Below are 21,603 nucleotides of genomic sequence, written 5' to 3'. Positions count from 1 at the left end.
CTTATTACTATCCCGCGCGTTTCTTCTTCTTCTTCTTATTAGGGACACGGGGCAACGTCCCGAGTCACTTATTACTATCCCGCGCGTTTCTTCTTCTTCTTCTTATTAGGGACACGGGGCAACGTCCCGAGTCACTTATTACTATCCCGCGCGTTTCTTCTTCTTCTTATTAGGGACACGGGGCATAGCCCCGAGTCACTTATTACTATCCCGCGCGTTTCTTCTTCTTCTTCTTCTTCTTCTTCTTATTATTTTTCATCCTCCTCCAAGTTTTCGTCCCTTAACTCGCCCCGCAGCTTTGAGAAAACCCTCGCAAATTATATATCAAAACGTGCGTATTGTTCGGGATCGGTGTGCTATTACTTTTCTCAAATTTATCGCAGTTTTTCGCGTCGTAAGACGCGAAAAACTGCGATAAATTTCCCATAAGAAATGAATGGGACGGGCGAAAAAAACAAGATTGAAATTGGAGTTTTTCAAACATCTGTAGCTCAGGCATACATTCACCGAGAGACTTCATTTCAACTTTAAAATGTAGACCCAAGTCTGGTCTATTGGTGTGTTCATCCACATTTTGATTGGTCCTATAGTTTTTGATCAGTCACTGTTCAATGACAGTGATCGTTTGGAGGGAAATTTTGAGATTATAATGGGTGTGTATTGCGCGGAATGTTCGCGCTAGAGTGCGTGCTAGAGTGGCACAGAGTCTAAAAACGATCCTAAAATCTTCTCTTTTTCTCGTCGCTATGGCCACAAATTACACTCTACACGCATAATTTTGGGATCAGTTTGTAGACAAACTTGTCCTCTTTCATGCGATGTCCTCGAAAAAGCTGAGAGACTTACTGAATTTAAATAGTGAGGCTTTTTGTGCAGCCAGCTCCCTCCTGCTCTCCCATTAAGTCCCATGTTAAAATTCAGAGCTGTTTTGTGAGCAAAGCAGAAATGCCTCTTGTCTTTAGCTCGCCATAAAACAAAAAGTTGTTGTCTCAGGAATAAAACGAGGAGATGGTCGGACTCAGGAAGTTCTCGGGAGTCCGATGATCTATAGTACACTCTGATACGAGGTACGGTTCTCTCACCAGAGGATTTAGTTCGGGAGGTTCGCCGAACCCAAATCTCACTGCATACAATACAAACTCCTGTTCTCTGAGTCGCAGAGTCTTTTTAAGTCGACCATTTTGTCATTTTTCTAAAGAATATCTGGACACAAAACACACGTACATCTGGCCCAGACTTGTCCGCATCTCACAGTGTAATCGTTTTTTTGATAGCAGCTACGGTTTTGACACAATCGCAAGTTGTTCGGAAGAAACCGACAGCGAAAAAGCCGCTTTTCAGTTAACAGGTGTAACTGTCATTTACACACACACCGGTCAATAACCCATGCACACACATCTGCAGGACAACAAGCCTGAGAATGATTATCTTAACGAGCTCAGTCAAAACAAGGGCATTGTTTGAAAACAATCTCCGTCCAACAAACAGTTAAACTCAGCTTCACCAAGCGCTTTGCCAAAAAGGTTGAGACAGTAGTCACACAAACGCACACACAAGCAGGGCTAACCAACAGCTAAAAAGTGATTAAAAACAAGCACGTCAAAACTGAACAGGAACAGGTAAAAAGTGGGAGAGGTAGAGAGGTAATTATCAGCAGGTGGGGCAGAAGTTACACAGGCACACAAACAAACACACACACACACACACATTCAGACACACATATACCAGACACATCTCCATGTAGGAGCTGGTTGGGCTGCTTGTGTAGTTCAAGCAGACACACACACACAAACAGACGAAGACACACACATACGCAGTCACACACAATGACAGATACATAAACACACACACACAGACAAATGCATAATGAAAACCCCATCCCCCCGCCCCCTTGTTAACGCCGTTAGCTCTGTTAGCACAGTTAGCTCTGTTAGCGCTAGCGCCGTTAGCTATATTCGCACCTTTAGCTGTTAGCTCAGTTAGTGTTAGCTCTGTTAGCTCCGTTAGCATTAGCTCCATTCATGTTTATTGATTCAGTTCATTAATTCATGTTAACAGAGACATGAAGCAGAGGAGAGAAGCAGACACAGACAGCTGAGGTGATCAACAGAGACAGACAAGGAGAAAGCCACAGAAACACAGCTGAGAGCAATTCATTAATCAGGGACTGACTACCTCTGATATCTGCCGTTTTCTCAATTTGCAGCCTTTTTCAATTGTCCGCTGCTTCGCCATAGTTTCTCCTAGAGACTTCATTCAAACTTTAAAACGTAGATAATTTTGTCGGCTCCAAATGACCCTCGGCACATTTTGATATCTCTTACGGTTTTCGAGCTATGACCATCGAAGGCCGACGTAAGACGCAAACAACTGCGATAAATTTCCCATAAGAAATGAATGGGGAAATTTCCTCAAATTTCAGCCTTTTTCAATTGTCCGCTGCTCGGCCATACTTTGTCCTAGAGACTTCATTCAAACTTTAAAACGTAGATAATTTTGTCGGCTCGAACACACCCCGTGTCCCTTTCAAAATTTCCCAGAGGGAATTTTCTAGTTATTTTTCATCTTCCTCCAAGTTTTCGTCCCTTAACTGGCCCCGCAGCTTTGAGAAAACCCTCGCAAATTATATATCAAAACGTGCGTATTGTTCGGGATCGGTGTGCTATTACTTTTCTCAAATTCGTCGTAAGACGCGAAAAACTGCGATAAATTTCCCATAAGAAATGAATGGGACGGGCGAAAAAAACAAGATTGAAATTGGAGTTTTTCAAACATCTGTAGCTCAGGCATACATTCACCGAGAGACTTCATTTCAACTTTAAAATGTAGACCCAAGTCTGGTCTATTGGTGTGTTCATCCACATTTTGATTGGTCCTATAGTTTTTGATCAGTCACTGTTCAATGACAGTGATCGTTTGGCGGGAAATTTTGAGATTATAATGGGTGTGTATTGCGCGGAATGTTCGTGCTAGAGTGCGTGCTAGAGTGGCACAGAGTCTAAAAACGATCTGAAAATCTTCTCTTTTTCTCGTCGCTACGGCCACAAATTACACTCTACACGCATAATTTTGCGATCAGTTTGTAGACAAACTTGTCCTCTTTCGTGTGATGTCCTCGAAAAAGCCGAGAGACTTACTGAATTTAAATAGTGAGACGTTTTGTGCAGCCAGCGCCCTCCTGTTCTCCCATTAAGTCCCATGTTAAAATTCAGAGCTGTTTTGTGAGCAAAGCAGAAATGCCTCCTGTCTTTAGATCGCCATAAAACGAAAAGTTGTTGTGTCAGGAATAAAACGAGGAGATGGTCGGACTCAGGAAGTTCTCGGGAGTCCGATGATCTATAGTACACTCTGATACGAGGTACGGTTCTCTCACCAGAGGATTTAGTTCAGGAGGTTCGCCGAACCCAAATCTCACTGCATACAATACAAACTCCTGTTCTCTGAGTCGCAGCCTGCCGGACAGTGTCTTTTTAAATCGGCCATTTTGTCAGTTTTCTCTGGACATAAAACACATGTACATCTGGCCCAGACTTGTCCGCATCTCACAGTGTAATCGGTTTTTTGATATCAGCTACGGTTTTGACACAATCGCAAGTTGTTCGGAAGAAACAGGAACAGGAATAGGTAAAAAGTGGGAGAGGTAATTATCAGCAGGTGGGGATAATTATCAGCAGGTGGGGATAGTGACTCGGGGCTTTGCCCCGAGTCACTATCATTATCTTGCGTGTTTCTTCTGTTCTGTCTTCTTCTGTTGGGGCCAGTGACTCGGGACGATCTTGCGCGTTTCTTCTTATTATTATTATTATTAGGGAGGGGCAATGCACCGAGTCACTGGCCCCTACAGCTATTTCATGGCAACCTCTGAGCTAAAGCCTGCTGAGCCCCACATATCCACACAGACAAACACACACACACACATACACATTCAGACACATATACCAGACACATCTCCATGTAGGAACTGGTTGAGCTGCTTGTTCAAAATACGAGGGACAGTTTGATAAATATGTAGTTCAAGCAGACAGACACACTTGCAGCTATTTCATAGCTGTTGGGGCCAGTTACTCGGGGCAAAGCCCCGAGTCACTATCGTTATCTTGCGCGTTTCTTCTTCTTATTATTATTATTAGGGACAAGGGGCAATGCACCGAGTCACTGGCCCCTACAGCTATTTCATGGCAACCTCTGAGCTAAAGCCTGCTGAGCCCCACATATCCACACAGACAAACACACACACACATACACATTCAGACACATATACCAGACACATCTCCATGTAGACACACACACAGACAAATGCATAATGAAAACCCCATCCCCCGCCCCCTTGTTAACTCCGTTAGCTCTATTACTGCCGTTAACATTAGAGCCGTTAGCTCTGCTAGCTCTATTAGAAATGTTCGCACCGTTAGCTCTGTTAGCGTTAGCGCCGTTAGCTCTATTAGCGCCGTTAGCTGTTAGCTCCGTCAGCTGAGGTGATCAACAGAGACAGACACGAGAAAGCCACAGAAACACTGGCACTGAGAAGGTTGAAAATTGGCTATGTGGGAGACACGCGTGAACGCCATCAACTTTAATATTTACACATAATTGCTGATAGAAAATATGTTCAAAGGACACTTCAGTAATTCACAGTCCTGTATTCTGCTGCTGCTCCGCCAGCAGCGCGTGCCAGCGCGCGACCTCACGCTACTCCGGCGCGCGAGCTCACGCTGGCGGAGCGAGCCTGGCGTAATAACAAAGTCATAAATAATAGGCCATTAAAATTAGTGATCACTCTTAGACTAACAGATCGTTTCTTTATTTCACCTTCAGTATTTGTGCATTGGAGTATGCGCAATCCTACAAGGACAGGAGCATGCATGTGCTTTTTAATTGTTGGGCTTTGTGTTAAGTTTTACCGACGCACAGCACGCACACACATCTTGCGGGACGTCCAAGAATTTACGAGAATTTCGGCTGGTTCGTAAAACACTGTTCTCCAGCTGTTGTCAGGCAAACAGGAATGACGTGTACAGGCCATCCATCATCTGATTTGACAGTCAATACAAGACGAGTCCTATTGGTAAGTTTGATTCACGCGAGTTTGTTGTTAGGCGCGGTCATATAAAACCCCTCCGCGGCTCTGCTCTTCCCCTTTGATCGCATCAGAGGTAAGAATACGCTTTGTCTTTTTAACTTGCTAGCATCAGAGCATTAGCTAGAACACACAGCATTACCAGAACGTCACTGCTAGTCCGAAATTGTGGGATTATGTTTGACGTGACTCTATCGTGTTTCGACTGCAATTGCCTGAAAAACATTCAAATATGTTCAGTTGGTTGTGCAAGAATATTACAGCCGCTCAAACGACGGGAAAATGTGCGAACGTCTGAACTCAAACTCGGTTAATTTATGTTTTCATATTTCCTTCTGTTGGTTCAAGTTATTGTGCTTGCTTAAAACAATTGTACATATGATTTCTACACAGATAAGTCATTTTCGATTTTGACTAAGATGTTTGATAGCTGCCAGACTCCATTTAAGAAAACAGTGATTTAAGATGGCACGTCGCCGCATTATCAGCGACACCTGGCACCGCTATATGGCTCACTGCCGGGAACGTTTTGTGCATTTATTTTGAAAGGAGAGCTGGAGAGAGAGCGGTCTCATTATTACCACCTGCTTAATAGTTGGGCCAGGCGCTCATTTACAGTCACCTGTTGCCGTTATGTGTGATAGCTGCCAGACTCCATTTAAGAAAACAGTGATTTAAGATGGCTGTACAGGGGTACAGGGTTCGGCAACCTTTGGCACGTCGCCCAGCGACACCTGGCACCGCCACCTAAATGGCTCACCGCCGGGGACGTTTTGTGCATTTATTTTGAAAGAGAGCGGCCGGTCTCATTATTACCACCTGCTTCAGAGTTGGGCCAGACTGACGTGCCGTTTTGTTTATAGTCTCCGCTCCTGCAGCGCTCACGTTCTCATACATCTCATCTCATACATATATGTTGTGTTGTTAATGAACACACCTGGAGATGACGCTGCAACCAGACCACACAGCTGTTCAATGATTGGCTGTTTGTCACTTGTGTCCAGGGTTTGTACATGTGGTTGAAATGTCGTGGCTGTTTCATTCTGATATAATAAATACTTTTTTAAATGTTCCCAGTGCAGTATGCGGTTGCTACATATTTTCTACACGTTTCTGAAAAGCAGTGTTTTGAAATAGGAACCAGTTTTTTGTGAATAACAGGAACATATCTTCAAAAAATATGTGGCCTATATTGATACAATAAAATCACACCCCATGTCACAAAGGTTGCTGATCCCTGTAGTAGAATGAGTATTTAGACTGTCTAGTGAGGCAAAGTGTTTTATGTCAAATAAGTAAATATAATGCTTTTGTTAATGGAGAATGGTGTGTTCTGGTGTGCGTCTGTGTGTTTTTATAGACATGTTCCTTTAAACAAATTCATTCATTCATTATTGGCCAAACTAGTAGACATCAGATTTAAAAACTAACTTTCAGTGTGGTAAATTAACACAGTTAATACTACAAATATTACATTTTTTGCTTGTGCATGTTCATACTTACTACTGGTATATTTGCTGAAGTTAGGTGGGTGCACACACACATAGCATGAAAAGATGTCTAAGAAGTGTCCGTAATGCCCCTAGCTTGTTTCTTATTGCAGGTTCCCTTTGGTCACGGTCAGAGATTTACAAACCGCTTGTTGGCAGCATTTGGAGATCGTCGTTGAGATTCCTGGAGTTTCATCATCATCTTCCACATACATCTAAACACATCTTTCTCTCTGTCACCTTATCTCTACTCTATCCTTCCTGTTTACATATTAGATATTATAATACAGCAGACAGTTATTTTTGAATCCTCTAATTTTGTGCAGTAGCTCTTTTGTCTGAGTTGTCTCCAGCAGGATGCCGAGGAAGGGGAGGCGTTCCCAGGCGGCGAAGCTGCGATGGAGGAAGCTCGACCAGGCAGAGTCCCCACCGGATGGTGGGTCAAGGACCATGGAGACCCAACCCCCCTGCTCCCGATCTCCAGTTAACAGCGTATGTTCTCATCACAACCGACACACACACAGAAACTTGTTTTGAACAACAGACTTTGTATAAATTGAGACATTGCAAGACTGTCCAGACTGTGTTAGGATTAATGTCTTGATTATCTATCTTCAGATCTTTGGAACATCACTCCCAGGTGCACAGTTCTGGAGATTGGATGATGTGCGTGCCGACTTTCGTGCACGTGAGTATCCACTTATTTTATCTTCAAGTTATAACTAAACTAATTAATCATTAATTCATATTCTGTTGGTTAAAGCTTATAAACTGCTTCTGTTAGTTTACGTTTATTTTCAGGTTTGCTTGATTCATTAACTTTTTACATTATTTGTTTTGTTTATTTCCTTACAGGCCGCGGTACTGGCTACCGCCACAGAGTGCTGCCATGGCCAGTTTCAGCCTTCACTGGGCACAGACACAAATTGGTCATGCCACCTGAGTCTCCTGACAAGAAGGTATTATTGTTGTCCAGTTAATGAAGCAAACAGCTGATGTTGAGAGGGGTTGATGACTTTGTTGCTAAAGAAGTTATGTTTGTTGTTGCAGTTTGTTCTGATTGTCGGAGACTCCCATCTACGAGCCATTGTAGATGGTTTGGTCCAGATGCCAGAGGAACCCTTTTCCTTTGGCTTCATGTCGACCCCAGGGGCTGCTGCCTCTGCCCTGCGGACCGAGGTGCTGAATGCTGTGGTTCCTCGGATCCCTGACGCCGTTTGTCTTCTGGCGCCTAGCAACAACCTGACAGCCAGCAGGACCATCGAGGAGGCTGCCGCCGACTACACCAAGCTCCTCATCGGCATTCGCAGCCGCTGGCCCAACGTAAGCTTTTTCATGGCCTGCTTCAATCTTCATTCTTAATAGTATTAGCAATAGTACATTAGCTAGTCGAATTAGATTGAATTAACTTTTAAATCATAATGTTTATGTATTGTAATTGGATGTGATGAAATGATGACAGATGAAATGAACATGTTTTTGTTTTCTACAGGTTTTTGTTGTTGACTTCCCTCCCCGCCTGAACTGTGAAGTGTCTTACCAGGACCTCCTTCGTCAGGAATACCACCGTGTTTCAGCACGCATGGGTATGTAAAAAGACTCTTAGATTAAATGGAGTTACGTTTTTAAAATGCAATATGCATTGAGGTGTAGTGATGAGTAAAAAGTCACAATTACATGCATGGAGATTATACTGAATGATTTTATTTTTTTAGGTGTGCGGTACTTCTCAGCTGTGGAGTACTTCCCCCATGACCGGCTGCAGCTGTGGAGCAGTGATGGTGTAAGTAGAATGTCCTTGTGTGGAAAAAGAAATGTTTGACAGCAGCTGCTTTTTGTGGGTAAAACTTTGTCTGTAAATGAATTTGGTTATGTAATTTCTGCAGGTCCATCTGAGCGATCATGATGGGATGGGGATCCTCATCCATTTGCTGTGGTCAGCCACCATGCAGCAACTGGAGACACCACCACCAGCACCCCAGGTCTCTCCCAGGCCTTCACCACCAGTTAGGAAATTCTCTCCTAAACTGGTTGTGAGGGGAGAGGCCCCCGCTCCACGGTCACCTGACCCCTTTCAGTGGCAGCCAGCCAGTCATTGCCGCAAGGTAATTTTTACAGTGGAATGTGTGTATGAGAGTGCGTGAAAATTTTTCTTAAGTCGTTTACAATTTGTTTAATGCAATGCAATACTATTTTTCATTTCAGACGAGCCAGCCTGGTGAACCTTCCAAGTCCAAGGGTTCAGCCCAGACCAGGATGGCTCAGCAGCAGGTTTGTTTGTTTTTTTGTTGTTTTTTATATTTCTTAAAATATCTTAATTGGTTATTATTGTGTAATTTATGTATTTGATATGACATATTGTCAGTGGATTTTGCTCTTTGTTTCACAGGTGGAGGAGTGCTTCTTTCCACTGAACCCAGTCTGGTTCAGCAGCACAGCATTAAGTGCTATGGAGGAAGTGTCTCCTTCTCATCTGTCTTGCCCAGTGGACTGCCAGACCCCTCCAAAGCACAAGAAGGTAATTTGAGTGGTTCACATTTTATCAATTATGGATTATTTCAGGCTTACATACTGCGTAGACTTCTAAAAATGTGCATTGATACAAATAATAATGGTAGTTGGACAAATTCAAGCTATTCTCAAACATATATCTAATGGATATTCAGTGGGTGACCTGTGTAACTGTAATGATTAAAGCCTAATTGATATCATGTTTTCTCTCATTGTGTAGGTGGCCAGACAACCTGAGGCCACAGCCAGACCCCACCGCAGGTCTCCAGTGAGCAACGTATGCTACTTTTCCTCACAGCTAACACAAACAACATACACTTCCAGAATACACACTGTCCTCACCGAAGCATTACTAGACTGTCCACTTTGTCTGAGATATTGGTTTTCATGTCAACAGCTGGTTCGATCACCCCCAACCAGAATGTCCTTGAGTGTGGGTGATGCAGCAACCCCCTGCTGTTCACCGGCTGCAAAGGTAAATTTCAGTCCATTTTAATAAAGTGCATTGTTTCATTAAAGTCTTCAGTTTCACTGAATGTGCTATAATATGTTGTCAGGTGGCCAGGATCAAGACACCTTCACCAACTGTGCCATCCTGGACCATGATTAAAGCCTAATTGGTATCATGTTTTCTCTCATTGTGTAGGTGGACAGACGACCTGAGACCACAGCCAGACCCCAACGCAGGTCTCCAGCAGTGAGCAACGTATGCTACTTTTCCTCACAGCTAACAGAAACAACATACACTTCCAGAATACACACTGTCCTCACCGAAGCATTACTAGACTGTCCACTTTGTCTGAGATATTGGTTTTCATGTCAACAGCTGGTTCGATCACCCCCAACCAGAATGTCCTTGAGTGTGGGTGATGCAGCAACGCCCTGCTGTTCACCGGCTGCAAAGGTAAATTTCACTCCATCTTAATAAAGTGCATTGTTTCATTAAAGTCTTCAATTTCACTGAATGTGCTATAATATGTTGTCAGGTGGCCAGGATCAAGACACCTTCTCCAACCGTGCCATCCTGGACCATTACAGACACAGGCTGCGACCCCCCCTCCCCAGCGAAGGTATTTTCTTCCCTCTTCAATCCACACACAAAAATTGTTTACAGTACTATGTGCTGCATCTAAATGAAACTGTGGTCCATGTTAAATCTCTGATAGCATTATCTTTCTCTGCATTTCACAAATAGTACTGGCTAATTCAAATTAATTTGGTCAACTTTTTGTATCAGTGTAGTCAGTTTTGTTGCCGCATGTGTTTAAGATTCATTGGTATTATGTTTTGTTATAGGCGGCCCAATCACCGATTCCCTCATCAGCTAGCTGGCCCTGGTTTAACTGTGATGCACCCTCCACCTCTCGTTCCCCAGCTAATGAAGTAAGTTTCTCTATTCCCCTGCTGACACGCAGGACATTTACATTTGGGTACATCTGGGGTTAAATAAAGTGACTGTGTGTGGTTGACTTCAACTCAAAAACACAATTAACAATGACGGGCATGTTTTATCACCGTTAAGTTGGAACAGAGGTTTTATGAACATTATTATTCTTTTGGTAAGTACTTCAACTGGCCTTGTGGGTTAAAGATAAGTATGCAAAGTGCTTGTAAAATATGTTCAATATGTTTATATATTTATGTCTGGTTACATGTTAGACAAAGCATTTATTTATTTTAGTTAGCTGAAATTACATTTATTAAACTGCTAGCACTGCTGCTACCGCTATGACTACTACTACTGGTGCTAAGTTATAGACTATACAAGACAAAAGAGAGAGTGTGTGTGTGTGTGTGTGTGGAAGATGCCTTAATTTAATTATCATCAAATGACACAGACATGTCTTTAAGTAAACTGTTGAACATGCTGTTAAATATATTGACATTTTAAAATGATAGTTCACCTTTTTTGAAGTGGGGTTGTATGAGGTGCAAATGGCCATCCAGTATATTATCTGTAGTAGAAAGTAGGGGTGTGCGATATGACAATATTAGATCGATTAGAACAACGATCTGCTCACGCGCTCTGTCATTATCATTGATGTGGCAGCTTCGAATCAGACTTGAGTATGGAGTTGAGAGTTTAGCCGAATGAGGCATGGCCCAGCCTTTTTAAGTCAGAACAGCTGAGATCAGCTGTAGCAGCCTGTGGAGGAGCCTGAGGAGCCACATGAGGTAACTCGGTCAGATCTTCACTGTCTGATTAAAATCTGTTCAGGTTCTTTGTGCTAAATGCTGTTATATTTTATTTTTTTGAGGGCTGTATTGGAATGCACTGTTGCACAGTAACAAGCAAAATAGTAAAAAAAAACAAAACAAGAATAGTTATAATCAATGTATAAAAATCATGATAAAATCAAGATTGTGATTATACTGTTTACTAATTTCACTGTATTGTGATATGTTTTTGCCATATCGCCCACCCCTAGTAGAAAGGTCTCCTGCCCACCTTCCCACTGAGAAACACCGGCACATCAAGCTGCACCAAGACACAGGCAGTTTACTCTTGTGAATGAGGGACAACATATTTTCACTGCCTCAAAATAATACACCAGTTTAATGATACAAAGTATGATACAAAGTGAAAATTTCCAATGCATCACCTGGAGGAGAAAAAAGTAACTAACCAACTCACCTGCAACTCACTCAATACTGTGTCACTCCACCTCTTCCTCACACTGCTGATCCAAACAGCTGAAGTGTGATACAGCTCGACAAGGAGCCTGCCTGTGTGGAGGACTGGTGAGTGAGTTGCAGGTGAGTTCTCAGCAGAGACCTTTCTACTGCAGATACTATACTGAATGGCCATTTGTACCTCATACAACCCCACTTCAACAAACTGTCCCTTTAAGGTCTTGTAAAATGTTACAGAAAGCCTTAGTTTACTTTTTCTTTATTAAATTAGTTAAAATACATTATTTATACTACTATCACAGCAATAATAATAATAGCAGTGCTAATAATATGTAAAACAGAGTAATGCTAATGGTAACAATCCTTTTTATAACATAATTTCAGGTCACAGCCAGGGCAGAGAAACAACAAGTTCAAACTGTGAGGGCAAGTCATAGTCAGAGTGACAGCAGATACAAAAAATTCTCCAGAAATCACCAGTGCACTTGCATGTCCCTGACTTTCCTGGCTTACCAGAATGAGGGCAGTCAGTTCAACACGACTGCCCTTGACAAAGTTTTGGCAACAGGAGACTCACTTTATATTGGAATTAAACAACAGCTAATTCTGGACAAAAAATTCCAAAGTAACCACCTGACATTAGAGGAAATGCCAAAACAAGTGCTGACAGACACAAACATGTACGACGTCCACATGTCTGTTCCCAGACTAGGCCCCCTTAAAGCCAAAGCACCCAGCTCAGGAGGAGAGCAGTGGGGGCTGTCCCTTGCCACACAGCTAGAGTGCCTGTCAGCAGAAGTCAGCCTGGCTTTAATCCTGATAACTCCAGAGTGCATTGCAGTTTTCCGTGACAAATCAGGGAGATATGGAGTGTTTGATTCACACACAAGAAATGCAGCAGGCTTACCACACCACTACGGAACTGCAATCATGATTACCTTCTCTCAACTCAGTGACCTGGCTGACCACCTGGACAAACTGTTTAAAAATCTTGGAGATTATGCCAGCTACGAGTTTGTGCCTGTATCATTTGAAGCTGTCGGTTTCGGTGCACGCTTTGAACAATCAAAAGACACCCAGTATGAAATTGTCCCCTCCCCACCGCAAGAAGAGGTTCCGACAGCTCGCATCAGTGACAAATGTTTGGACGTCCCTAATACATCCTCAGCAATCCCACAAGTTGTCCCACAAACAGTAAATGTCTCCAAGCTGAGTAAACAGCGACGAAAAAAAGCAAGGCGGAATGCAAGTGACAACAAAAATGACTGTGCACCATTGTCTCATGAACTGAAGAGGACAAGAAGAATCCTACGTCAGAAGAACAAGTATGCCAGCTGTCCAGAATTTAGAAAGAAAAAAAAGCAGACTGCAAAAACCACATTTGCACAAGACAGTCATCATCGCAAAAAACGGCTAATGTCATTCAAGCGTTATTATGCAGATCCTGAAATTCAAACAAAAATGAAGGAAAAACTCAATAGAAAATATGCAACAGATTCTGCTTTCCGGAGCAAACAGAAAAAGAACATCACAGACAAGTACAAGACGGATCCTGCTTTCCGGAGCAAACAGAAAAAGAACATCACAGACAAGTACAAGACGGATCCTGCTTTCCGGAGCAAACAGAAAAAGAACATCACAGACAAGTACAAGACGGATCCTGCTTTCCGGAGCAAACAGAAAAAGAACATCACAGACAAGTACAAGACGGATCCTGCTTTCCCAAGCAAACAGAAAAAATACATGTCCCAGAGGTACAACATGAATCTTGAAGTCCAGAAAAATAAGAAAATGTACATGTCCCAGAGGTACAACATGAATCTTGAAGTCCAGAAAAATAAGAAAATGTACATGTCCCAGAGGTACACTGGCAACCAGAGCTACACGCAAAAAAAAAAGGAACAATTTAAGACAAAATATCATAATGACCCAGAGTTTAGACTACGATGCATACAACACATTAGCCAGCAGAGAAAATCCAAACTGGCTGCAAATACTGCCCTTTACATCCATTATAAGTTTCAGAGAGCACTGAGAATTAAAAGAAAATATAGACAAATTGTTACCCATCACCAGGAACCTCCCCAGCCCCTGATGGATCCTGTGATGGAAGCAGCCATAGCAGCCTTCCGTGAGACTATTGGACATGGACCCACATATGTTTGCACTGTCTGTAACAGAACAATGTTTCCCAATCAGGTCAAGCTATGCAAAAGAGGCAAATATAGCAGACACACTCAGATGGCAGCAGCGTGCTTGACAGGAAACTATGTTCATTTCTGTGATGATGACTGCTCTTCCCCCTGCTCTGTTCCACAAGAGAGACTTCAGGAGTGGATCTGCCACAACTGCGACAACCACCTGAACAGAGGCAGAATGCCACCCATTGCAGTAGCAAACAATCTAGAGTTAGCACCCATACCCCCAGAATTGGCTATACTTAATGTGCTTGAAAGGCAGCTCATTGCTAAAATCCTGCCTTTTGCTAAAATAATCGCTCTGCCAAAAGGACAACAGAGAGCTGTACACGGAGCTGTTGTGTGTGTTCCATCCGAGATGGAAACAGTTGTGAACAGTCTCCCAAGGCCCAACACTGAAGCACAGCTACTGCAAGTAAAACTAAAGAGACGCATTCGATACAGAGGCCACCAGCACTTCTACACTGTCAACATGAAGAATGTGCTAGCTGGCCTGGCTAAACTCAAACAGCTGCACTCTGAGTATAAAAATGTGTCTATTGATGACAGTGCCACTTATGAGAGTCTACAAGCTGATGAGTCAGCCGACAAAGAAGACTCACAGCACAACACTGTTGTTGCCGCGCAGCCAGAGCAGCACAGTGATGCGGGGGAAAATATTGACACCGACATAGACCTAGAGGAGGTGTTCAACAGCCAAAATGAGCCAGACCAGTCCAATGCAGCAGCACAGACGGAGCAGAGTGAGCAGCCCAAGGAAGCAGAGGAAGATAAGGAGCAGCTGAGACCTGGTCTGGCTCTGGACACCTGCATGCAGCCTCCAGACATTGCACAGGAAATCCTTTCGTATGGTGATGGTGTATTCAGTATTGCACCTGCCCAAGGCAACAAACCAGTAGGTTTCTTCGCCATACCAAAACTAGAAGCCATGGCCTTTCCTGTGCAGTTTCCAACGGGACAGAACACCTTAGACGAAGATAGAACAATCAAACTGTCCCCCAGCATGTACTTCAATGCTAGGCTGCTTTCTGCAGATACAAGGTTTGCCGAAGACCAAAGCTATCTTTTCTTTGCCCAGTTTGTTACAGAGACAAACATAGCCAGGAACAGTATGTCTATTCAAATGCGCAAAGGAAAATCTAGGACTAGAGATGGTCGCAAAATTAATAACTCCATGCTCCAAGACAAAGAAGAGCTGGAAAGACTCATTCAGACTAAAGAGGCAACACGATTCATGCAACCCCTCAGAGGCACTCCAGCTTATTGGAACAAAACACTGAAAGACGTCCACGCTATGCTCAGACAATTAGGCAAACCGACATTCTTTTTGACGTTCTCTGCTGCTGAGATGAGATGGCCTGAAGTCATAGAGGTCATTAAAGCTCAGCAGGGTGAACTGGTGGAGTTTTCAGAGCTCGACTGGAATGCTAAATGGGACATTCTGCGCAGCAACCCTGTCACAGTTATGCGCATGTTTGAAAAGAGAGTAGATGCTCTGATGACAAACCTAATCCTCTCACCAGCACAGCCCATCGGTGAGGTATTGGATTACTTTTATCGTGTGGAATTTCAAGCCAGGGGAAGCCCACACATTCACATGCTGGTCTGGATTAAAGATGCCCCCGTGTTTGGAGATAATCTTGAATCAAACATCTACAAGTTCATCGACAAATACATAACGTGCAAGACGCCTGACCCCAAGACAGACCCCGAACTTCACAAAATTGTATCCGAGGTTCAGATGCACAGCCGGAAACACTCAAAGTCGTGTAGAAAAGGTAATGTTTCCTGCAGATTTGGCTTCCCTAAACTCCCAATGACGGACACATGGATCACCATGCCTGTTGTTTCTGATAGCAAAGACAAAGACATCAAAGATTTGTCCAAACAATTACAGGAGCATAAGAGAAAGGTCGCAAAGCTGCAAAAGGACGCTAAGGCAAAGCTTCAGCCAATTAGAGACTTGCTCATGGATCCAAACTCCTCATTCACAAGCTTGTCAGATCTGCTCGACCGTTGCAACATAAAACACGAGGAGTACATGAAACACGTTCAACATCTGAGCAGTGGCAATGTGGTAATGCTGAAGCGTCATCCAAACGACTGCTGGATCAATGCCTACAATCCAGACCTGCTCCGAGCTTGGAACGCCAACATGGACATACAATACATAATAGATGATTACAGTTGCGTAATGTATATGATGTCATATGTCACCAAACCAGAGCACGAGATGACGGATTTCCTTAACTCAGTTGTTAAAGACATTAAAAAGTCCAACGTCAATGAGTCTGCCGAGATGAAACAGATTATGCAGGCTTATGCCAAACACAGAGAAGTCAGCGCTCAAGAGGCTGTGGCTCGCACTTGTAGTTTACCCCTAAAAAAGTGCTCCCGCTCTTGTGTGTTTATTCAAACCGATGAGGATGGTCTAAAAATGAGCCATCCCATTACCAGATTGAAGGGCATGGCACCAGATTCAGAGGAGGTGTGGATGTCAGGATTGCCAGACAAATACATCAACAGACCTGTTAGTCCACAGTTTAACGGAATGTGTCTGGCTGAGTTCGCATCAGAGTACAGGGTAGTATACAGCCAGGCAATAGAACGCCAAAGTGCTATACCCCTCCAAAATGGCAAAGGGTTCATTGCGAAGAGATCTGCAGGCAAACCAGCAGTCATCAGATTCACTCGCTTCTCAGAGAAGAAAACACCAGAGAAGTACTTCAGACGGCTGCTGAAACTTTACTTCCCTCACAGGTCAGATAATGAGCTGAAAGACGAGGATTATCCAACATATGAACAGTTTTACAAATGTGCAAATAGGTGGGGAAGGCCCGTCCGAGAGATCGTGGATTACAACATGAAGCGATATGAAGGACAAAGCAAAAAAATTGACGAAGCATTCCAACAGTATCAGCAGTACGGTCCAGTTATTAACGCTTGGAACACCTTTGCACCAGAAGTAGAAGTGGACCGGTTGGAGTGTCTCGGCCAGCGTGAAGCCATACCCCCAGAGGATGAAGAAGACACCATCCCTGACTATGAAGTCCAAAGATATAGCAGGGACTCCATGCCAAGAGTAGACGCACCACAGTTGAGTCCAGACTTTGTGAGAAAATTGTATCAAGGTCTGAATGAGACACAGGCATCCATCTTTTACAGTGTGCGTCAGTGGTGCCTCCATCGCCTGTGGGGCTTCAATCCAGAACCATTTTATTATTTTGTGTCTGGAGGAGCTGGATGTGGCAAGTCACATGTCATCAAGTGCATTCATCAGGAGGCAACTAGGATTCTGCGTGAGCTCCCCAGATTCCGGGACCAAGCCGACATGTCCCAGCCTGCCGTGCTGCTGACCGCCTTCACTGGCACAGCAGCCTTCAACATCTCAGGCAAAACGTTGCACTCCATCCTCAAGCTCCCAAGGACCTTAAAGCCACCATATCAGGGCCTTGGAAATGCACTCGATGAAGTCAGAGCGGCACTGTCCAATGCTGTGATTCTCATCATCGATGAGATATCCATGGTTTCCAAAGAGCTGTTTGCCTATGTCCACTGGCGATTTCAGCAGATTAAAGGAAACAGGAAACCATTTGGAGGAATGTCTGTCCTTGCTGTAGGTGACTTTTACCAACTGCCACCCTTAAGTAGAGCCAAGCCACTCTGTGTGTACGAGGACAATCAGTTTGATCTCTGGAGAGACAACTTCAAAATGGCCAACTTGACAGAGATCATGCGACAGAAAGACGATCGAGTTTTTGCTGAACTTCTGAACCGCCTCAGAGTGAAGCAAAAGCAGGATCCTTTGAGCAGTGAAGACAGGGAGTTGCTCACACAGGCTGTGGCTGACGCAAAGGATTGTCCGGCAGATAGGCTACACATCTACGCCACAAACAAAGAGGTCGACAGTCACAATACAGTCACTGTGCCCTCTCTTCACCAGGATTTCATTGACATTGCAGCTGAGGATTATAGAAAAGACCCCAGAACAGGCAACATGGCGATCCTGGACAACAACATCAAGGGCAACAGAAGAGACTTGCCTGACAACATAATGGCTGCTCAAGGAGTACGCGTTATGTTGACCAGGAATCTCAATGTAGAGGATGGGATTGTCAACGGGACGTTTGGAACAATCTCACACATTGTGACGAGTCAAAGTGCACCAAAAGCCGTGAGGCTGATTGGACTGCAGCTGGACAATCCCACAGCAGGACAGACATTCCGCAAAAAGATCCTGGGACCCTCAGATAACTTGGTCTATATCGAGAGGTCTGAGGAGAGACTTGGCAGCAAGAAAGGAGTTGTTCGACGTCAGTTCCCACTAAAGTTGGCCTTTGCATGTACAGCCCACAAAGTGCAAGGCATGACAATGACGTCAGCGGTTGTGAGCTTAAAGCATGTGTTTGAGTCAGGAATGGCATATGTTGCACTCAGCCGCACAACTTCACTTCAAGGTCTCACCATCACAGACTTTGATGAGAAAAAGATATTCTCTGACCCTCAAATCACGACAGCTCTGGAAAATATGAGTCATGCATCTTTCCAGAGAGCCAGACCACTGTTGCACCACTTTAAATCAATGGACCAATCACTTCAGACTGTGACTATTATCCACCACAACACACAAGGACTTCCATCTCATTTTGTGGACCTGAAAGCCCATCATGAACTCAGGTTGGCAGATGTGTTGTGTTTGACAGAGACACATCTGTCAGGGTCCTCTGTATCCCCAACTTTCCATCTGGAGGGATACACCATGTTCACACGCAGCAGACAGGTGTCTTACAACAGCTGTGTGGACATGGCAAAAAAAGCTGGAGGTGGAGTTGCAGTGTATTCTAAGAGCAATGTTCAAGCAGAGGCTCGTAGGTACATGCAAGATGTTACAGACCTGGAATTTGTTGTTTTAAAGATTGAGGCGCCAGTCAAACTACTCATAGCGACTGTGTACAAGCCACCAGATTTTGGTTTGCAAACATTCTTACCAAACTTGAAAAGCCTCTTGGACTCATTGGATTTAATGAATCATCAGCCAATTGTTGTTTGTGGTGACTTCAATGAGGATCTCCTCTCAAAAGGAAAAAAAAGTATTAGAGATTTGTTTCAATCCAGAGGTTACACTCAATTAGTTACAGAATCCACGACAGACAAGAACACTCTGATTGATCACATTTACATTTCACAACCTGATAAATGTGTTCAGTCTGGTGTTCTTCAAACATACTATAGCTATCACAGTCCTGTGTTTTGTATTTTGACTGGCTAATAGCCTATCCAGCCAACACTTATTAAGTCTTAAATGTTTGTCTTCTGTCTGCAAAATATATGTATGTAATTACATTTGCTAGCCGATCATGCATGTATTTCTAGCTTTTGTGGATGTACTCTGGGTGCATTTATTTTATTTACATTTATGTTTTTCTTTATGTGGGTTACCACATACAATTCATTCCTGGGGTTTTGCTACACTTATGTCTTCATGTTGCATCTGGTAGCTGAGTGGATAGTGGAGAGTGATGGTGTCGGCCGACGGCCTGTACAGGTCCGGTAACGGCTGTCCCTCCACTTCTGCCTGGCTGCTTGACCAAAGTTTATTTTCCATATGTCGTATCAGTGTCTGAGCATGCTCAAAGGGTGCATGTAATTTTATTTTTAATTGTCTTTTTGTTTCATGAGAATCCATTTTTCTGTACACATTAATGATGACATCACGGTGGTATGTGTTGGCTGGAAATAACAATCATTGTATGTTACATAATGTTACAAATCAAGTCTTAGTGGTGCAACTGTATTTATTTATTTATGTATTTATTTATGTATTTATTTTGGGTCAGAAATATGAGACAGTAAGATGATAAGGACAGTGCCGTGTTCAAGACAGGAAACTGCAACTGCAGCAGGTTTCTTGAGTGCCACAGAGTTGCTGTGATGATAAATCCTGCAGATGCAGACTGGATAGGGACAGCGATGTTAGGGAGGAGGCTGAACCACAAAAGAGGACATTCAGGTAAAAGCAAATATTAGGTTAAGTCCAGTTTTGGATCACTCAGTTGTTCTCTTTCTGAATTGATGTGAAACATGAAACAAATGATACTCTACAGTCAAAACCGTCACACTGAAACAGTTGTATTTAATCTTCTACTTGCTTTTTTGTAGCGGAGGATGCCAGCCCCAGCAGAGGAGATGCAGACCAAGCTGCTGATGCCAACCACAACCATCAACAAGATAATTATCTCTCCTTCTTTTTCTTGAAACGATTCACACACATAAAGAACTTGACATTAATTATGTTTTTTTTTTCTACAACTGATCCAGGCGCTCCTCCCAATGGCAAAACTGATTTTGTTATCTATTTACTTTTTCATGCCAAACACAACAGTTAAGCTGCAGATGCCAACCAAGATGACCAGAGATCCAACCAAGATGACCAGAGATCCAGGAAGAATACCTTTGAAAGGACAGCTGTAGAAGAAAGTGCAACCCAGCACACAAGTAAGTAGTCTTTACCAATAGGACACTAAACTACTGTATTAATGTACACTGTTGTGTTGCATGCCTAACTGTCTTTTTGTACCACTGCAGCCGAATTCCCACACCCCTCTTTGTTGAGTATGCCTGCGTGTGATGTCGACCTACAGACTAGAGAGCCACAGCTGAAGACAGAAACCCAGCAGAACACAAGTAAGAAACATTTACAGAGGTGCTTTTGCTGACTGTAGCATCTATTTGGATTAGTTCACTGTGAGTTAATTTATGCCTGTTTTCCTTACTGGTGTCTACTGTATGATTTTTCAGAGAAACATGAAGCGGACCACTGCCCTGAAGCCAAACTTCCCTCTTCAAAATGAGCCTTTGCCCCAAAAAGAGGCTCCTTTTTGTTTTTTTCTTTGTATCTTTTGTAATTTCTTGTTGTAAGGTTCTATATAAATACATATTGTTGTTATTATTATTATTATTATTCTGTTGCTCCTTCAAAGTTTTGTTCCATTTTTTCCCTGTAAAAGGTTTTTTTTTCTTTGTATCTTTCGTAATTTCTCTGTAAATAACTTTGATCATCTGTCTGATGTTGTAAGGTTCTATATAAATACATATTGTTGTTATTATTCTGTTGCTCATTCAAAGTTTTATTCCATTTTTTCCCTGTAAAGGGGTTTTTTTTCTTTGTATCTTTCGTAATTTCTCTGTAAAGCACTTTGATCATCTGTCTGATGTTGTAAGGTTTTGTATAAATAAATATTGTTGTTATTATTAATATTCTGTTGCTCCTTCAAAGTTTTGTTCCATTTTTTTTTTTTGGACTTGAAACATCTGAGGGTGATAGGGCAGAAATGGTATTATTATTATTGTCCACACACACACACACACACACTTAGTGTGTGTTATAGATACACACATACAGTTGCAGATATACACACACACACACCAGTGTGCACATTCCTTCCCCCACACAATAACAAAGGCAATTTTATGTGATTACACACACATGCACGCACATACAGGTAACTTGATTACAGACATACACACACACAGAAGACTTAATGTGATTACAGCCCCTCAATCATTGCTCAGTGAAAGATGATCATTTGTATATTGACAGAGATGGTTTCCCCCGGCAGTAGCCCCCCGTGTCCCTTTCAAAATTTCCCAGGGGGAATTTTCTAGTTACGCCCCGAGTCACTGGCTCCTGCAG

At 43.1% G+C, this 21,603-nt stretch overlaps 1 protein-coding gene and 1 long non-coding RNA gene across 2 annotated transcripts in view; both read left to right on the top strand.

The window, feature by feature from the left end:
* Window positions 1-20,165, top strand: part of LOC121618579 — a 28,631-nt gene extending 8,466 nt beyond the window's left edge. The window contains exons 2-16 of the mRNA XM_041954093.1: window positions 6,681-6,696; window positions 6,924-7,059; window positions 7,186-7,255; window positions 7,423-7,526; window positions 7,618-7,890; window positions 8,060-8,153; window positions 8,283-8,350; window positions 8,454-8,672; window positions 8,773-8,838; window positions 8,957-9,085; window positions 9,299-9,355; window positions 9,476-9,553; window positions 10,065-10,148; window positions 10,375-10,461; window positions 20,070-20,165. Coding sequence (XP_041810027.1) covers window positions 6,681-6,696; window positions 6,924-7,059; window positions 7,186-7,255; window positions 7,423-7,526; window positions 7,618-7,890; window positions 8,060-8,153; window positions 8,283-8,350; window positions 8,454-8,672; window positions 8,773-8,838; window positions 8,957-9,085; window positions 9,299-9,355; window positions 9,476-9,553; window positions 10,065-10,148; window positions 10,375-10,461; window positions 20,070-20,165 — 1,577 coding nt within the window. The remainder of the gene's footprint in view (window positions 1-6,680; window positions 6,697-6,923; window positions 7,060-7,185; window positions 7,256-7,422; window positions 7,527-7,617; window positions 7,891-8,059; window positions 8,154-8,282; window positions 8,351-8,453; window positions 8,673-8,772; window positions 8,839-8,956; window positions 9,086-9,298; window positions 9,356-9,475; window positions 9,554-10,064; window positions 10,149-10,374; window positions 10,462-20,069) is intronic.
* Window positions 20,166-20,287: 122 nt separating this feature from the next.
* Window positions 20,288-20,857, top strand: LOC121618985. Its single transcript, XR_006007457.1, has 3 exons — window positions 20,288-20,405; window positions 20,496-20,594; window positions 20,709-20,857. It is a non-coding gene; the product is annotated as an uncharacterized LOC121618985 (long non-coding RNA).
* Window positions 20,858-21,603: the final 746 nt, after the last annotated feature.

This window comes from Chelmon rostratus, chromosome 15 (assembly GCF_017976325.1).
Source record: "Chelmon rostratus isolate fCheRos1 chromosome 15, fCheRos1.pri, whole genome shotgun sequence".
Classification (NCBI taxonomy): Eukaryota; Metazoa; Chordata; class Actinopteri; order Chaetodontiformes; family Chaetodontidae; genus Chelmon; species Chelmon rostratus.
The sequence above is the reverse complement of the archived record's forward strand: the minus strand, read 5'-3'. Positions and strand labels throughout refer to the sequence as shown.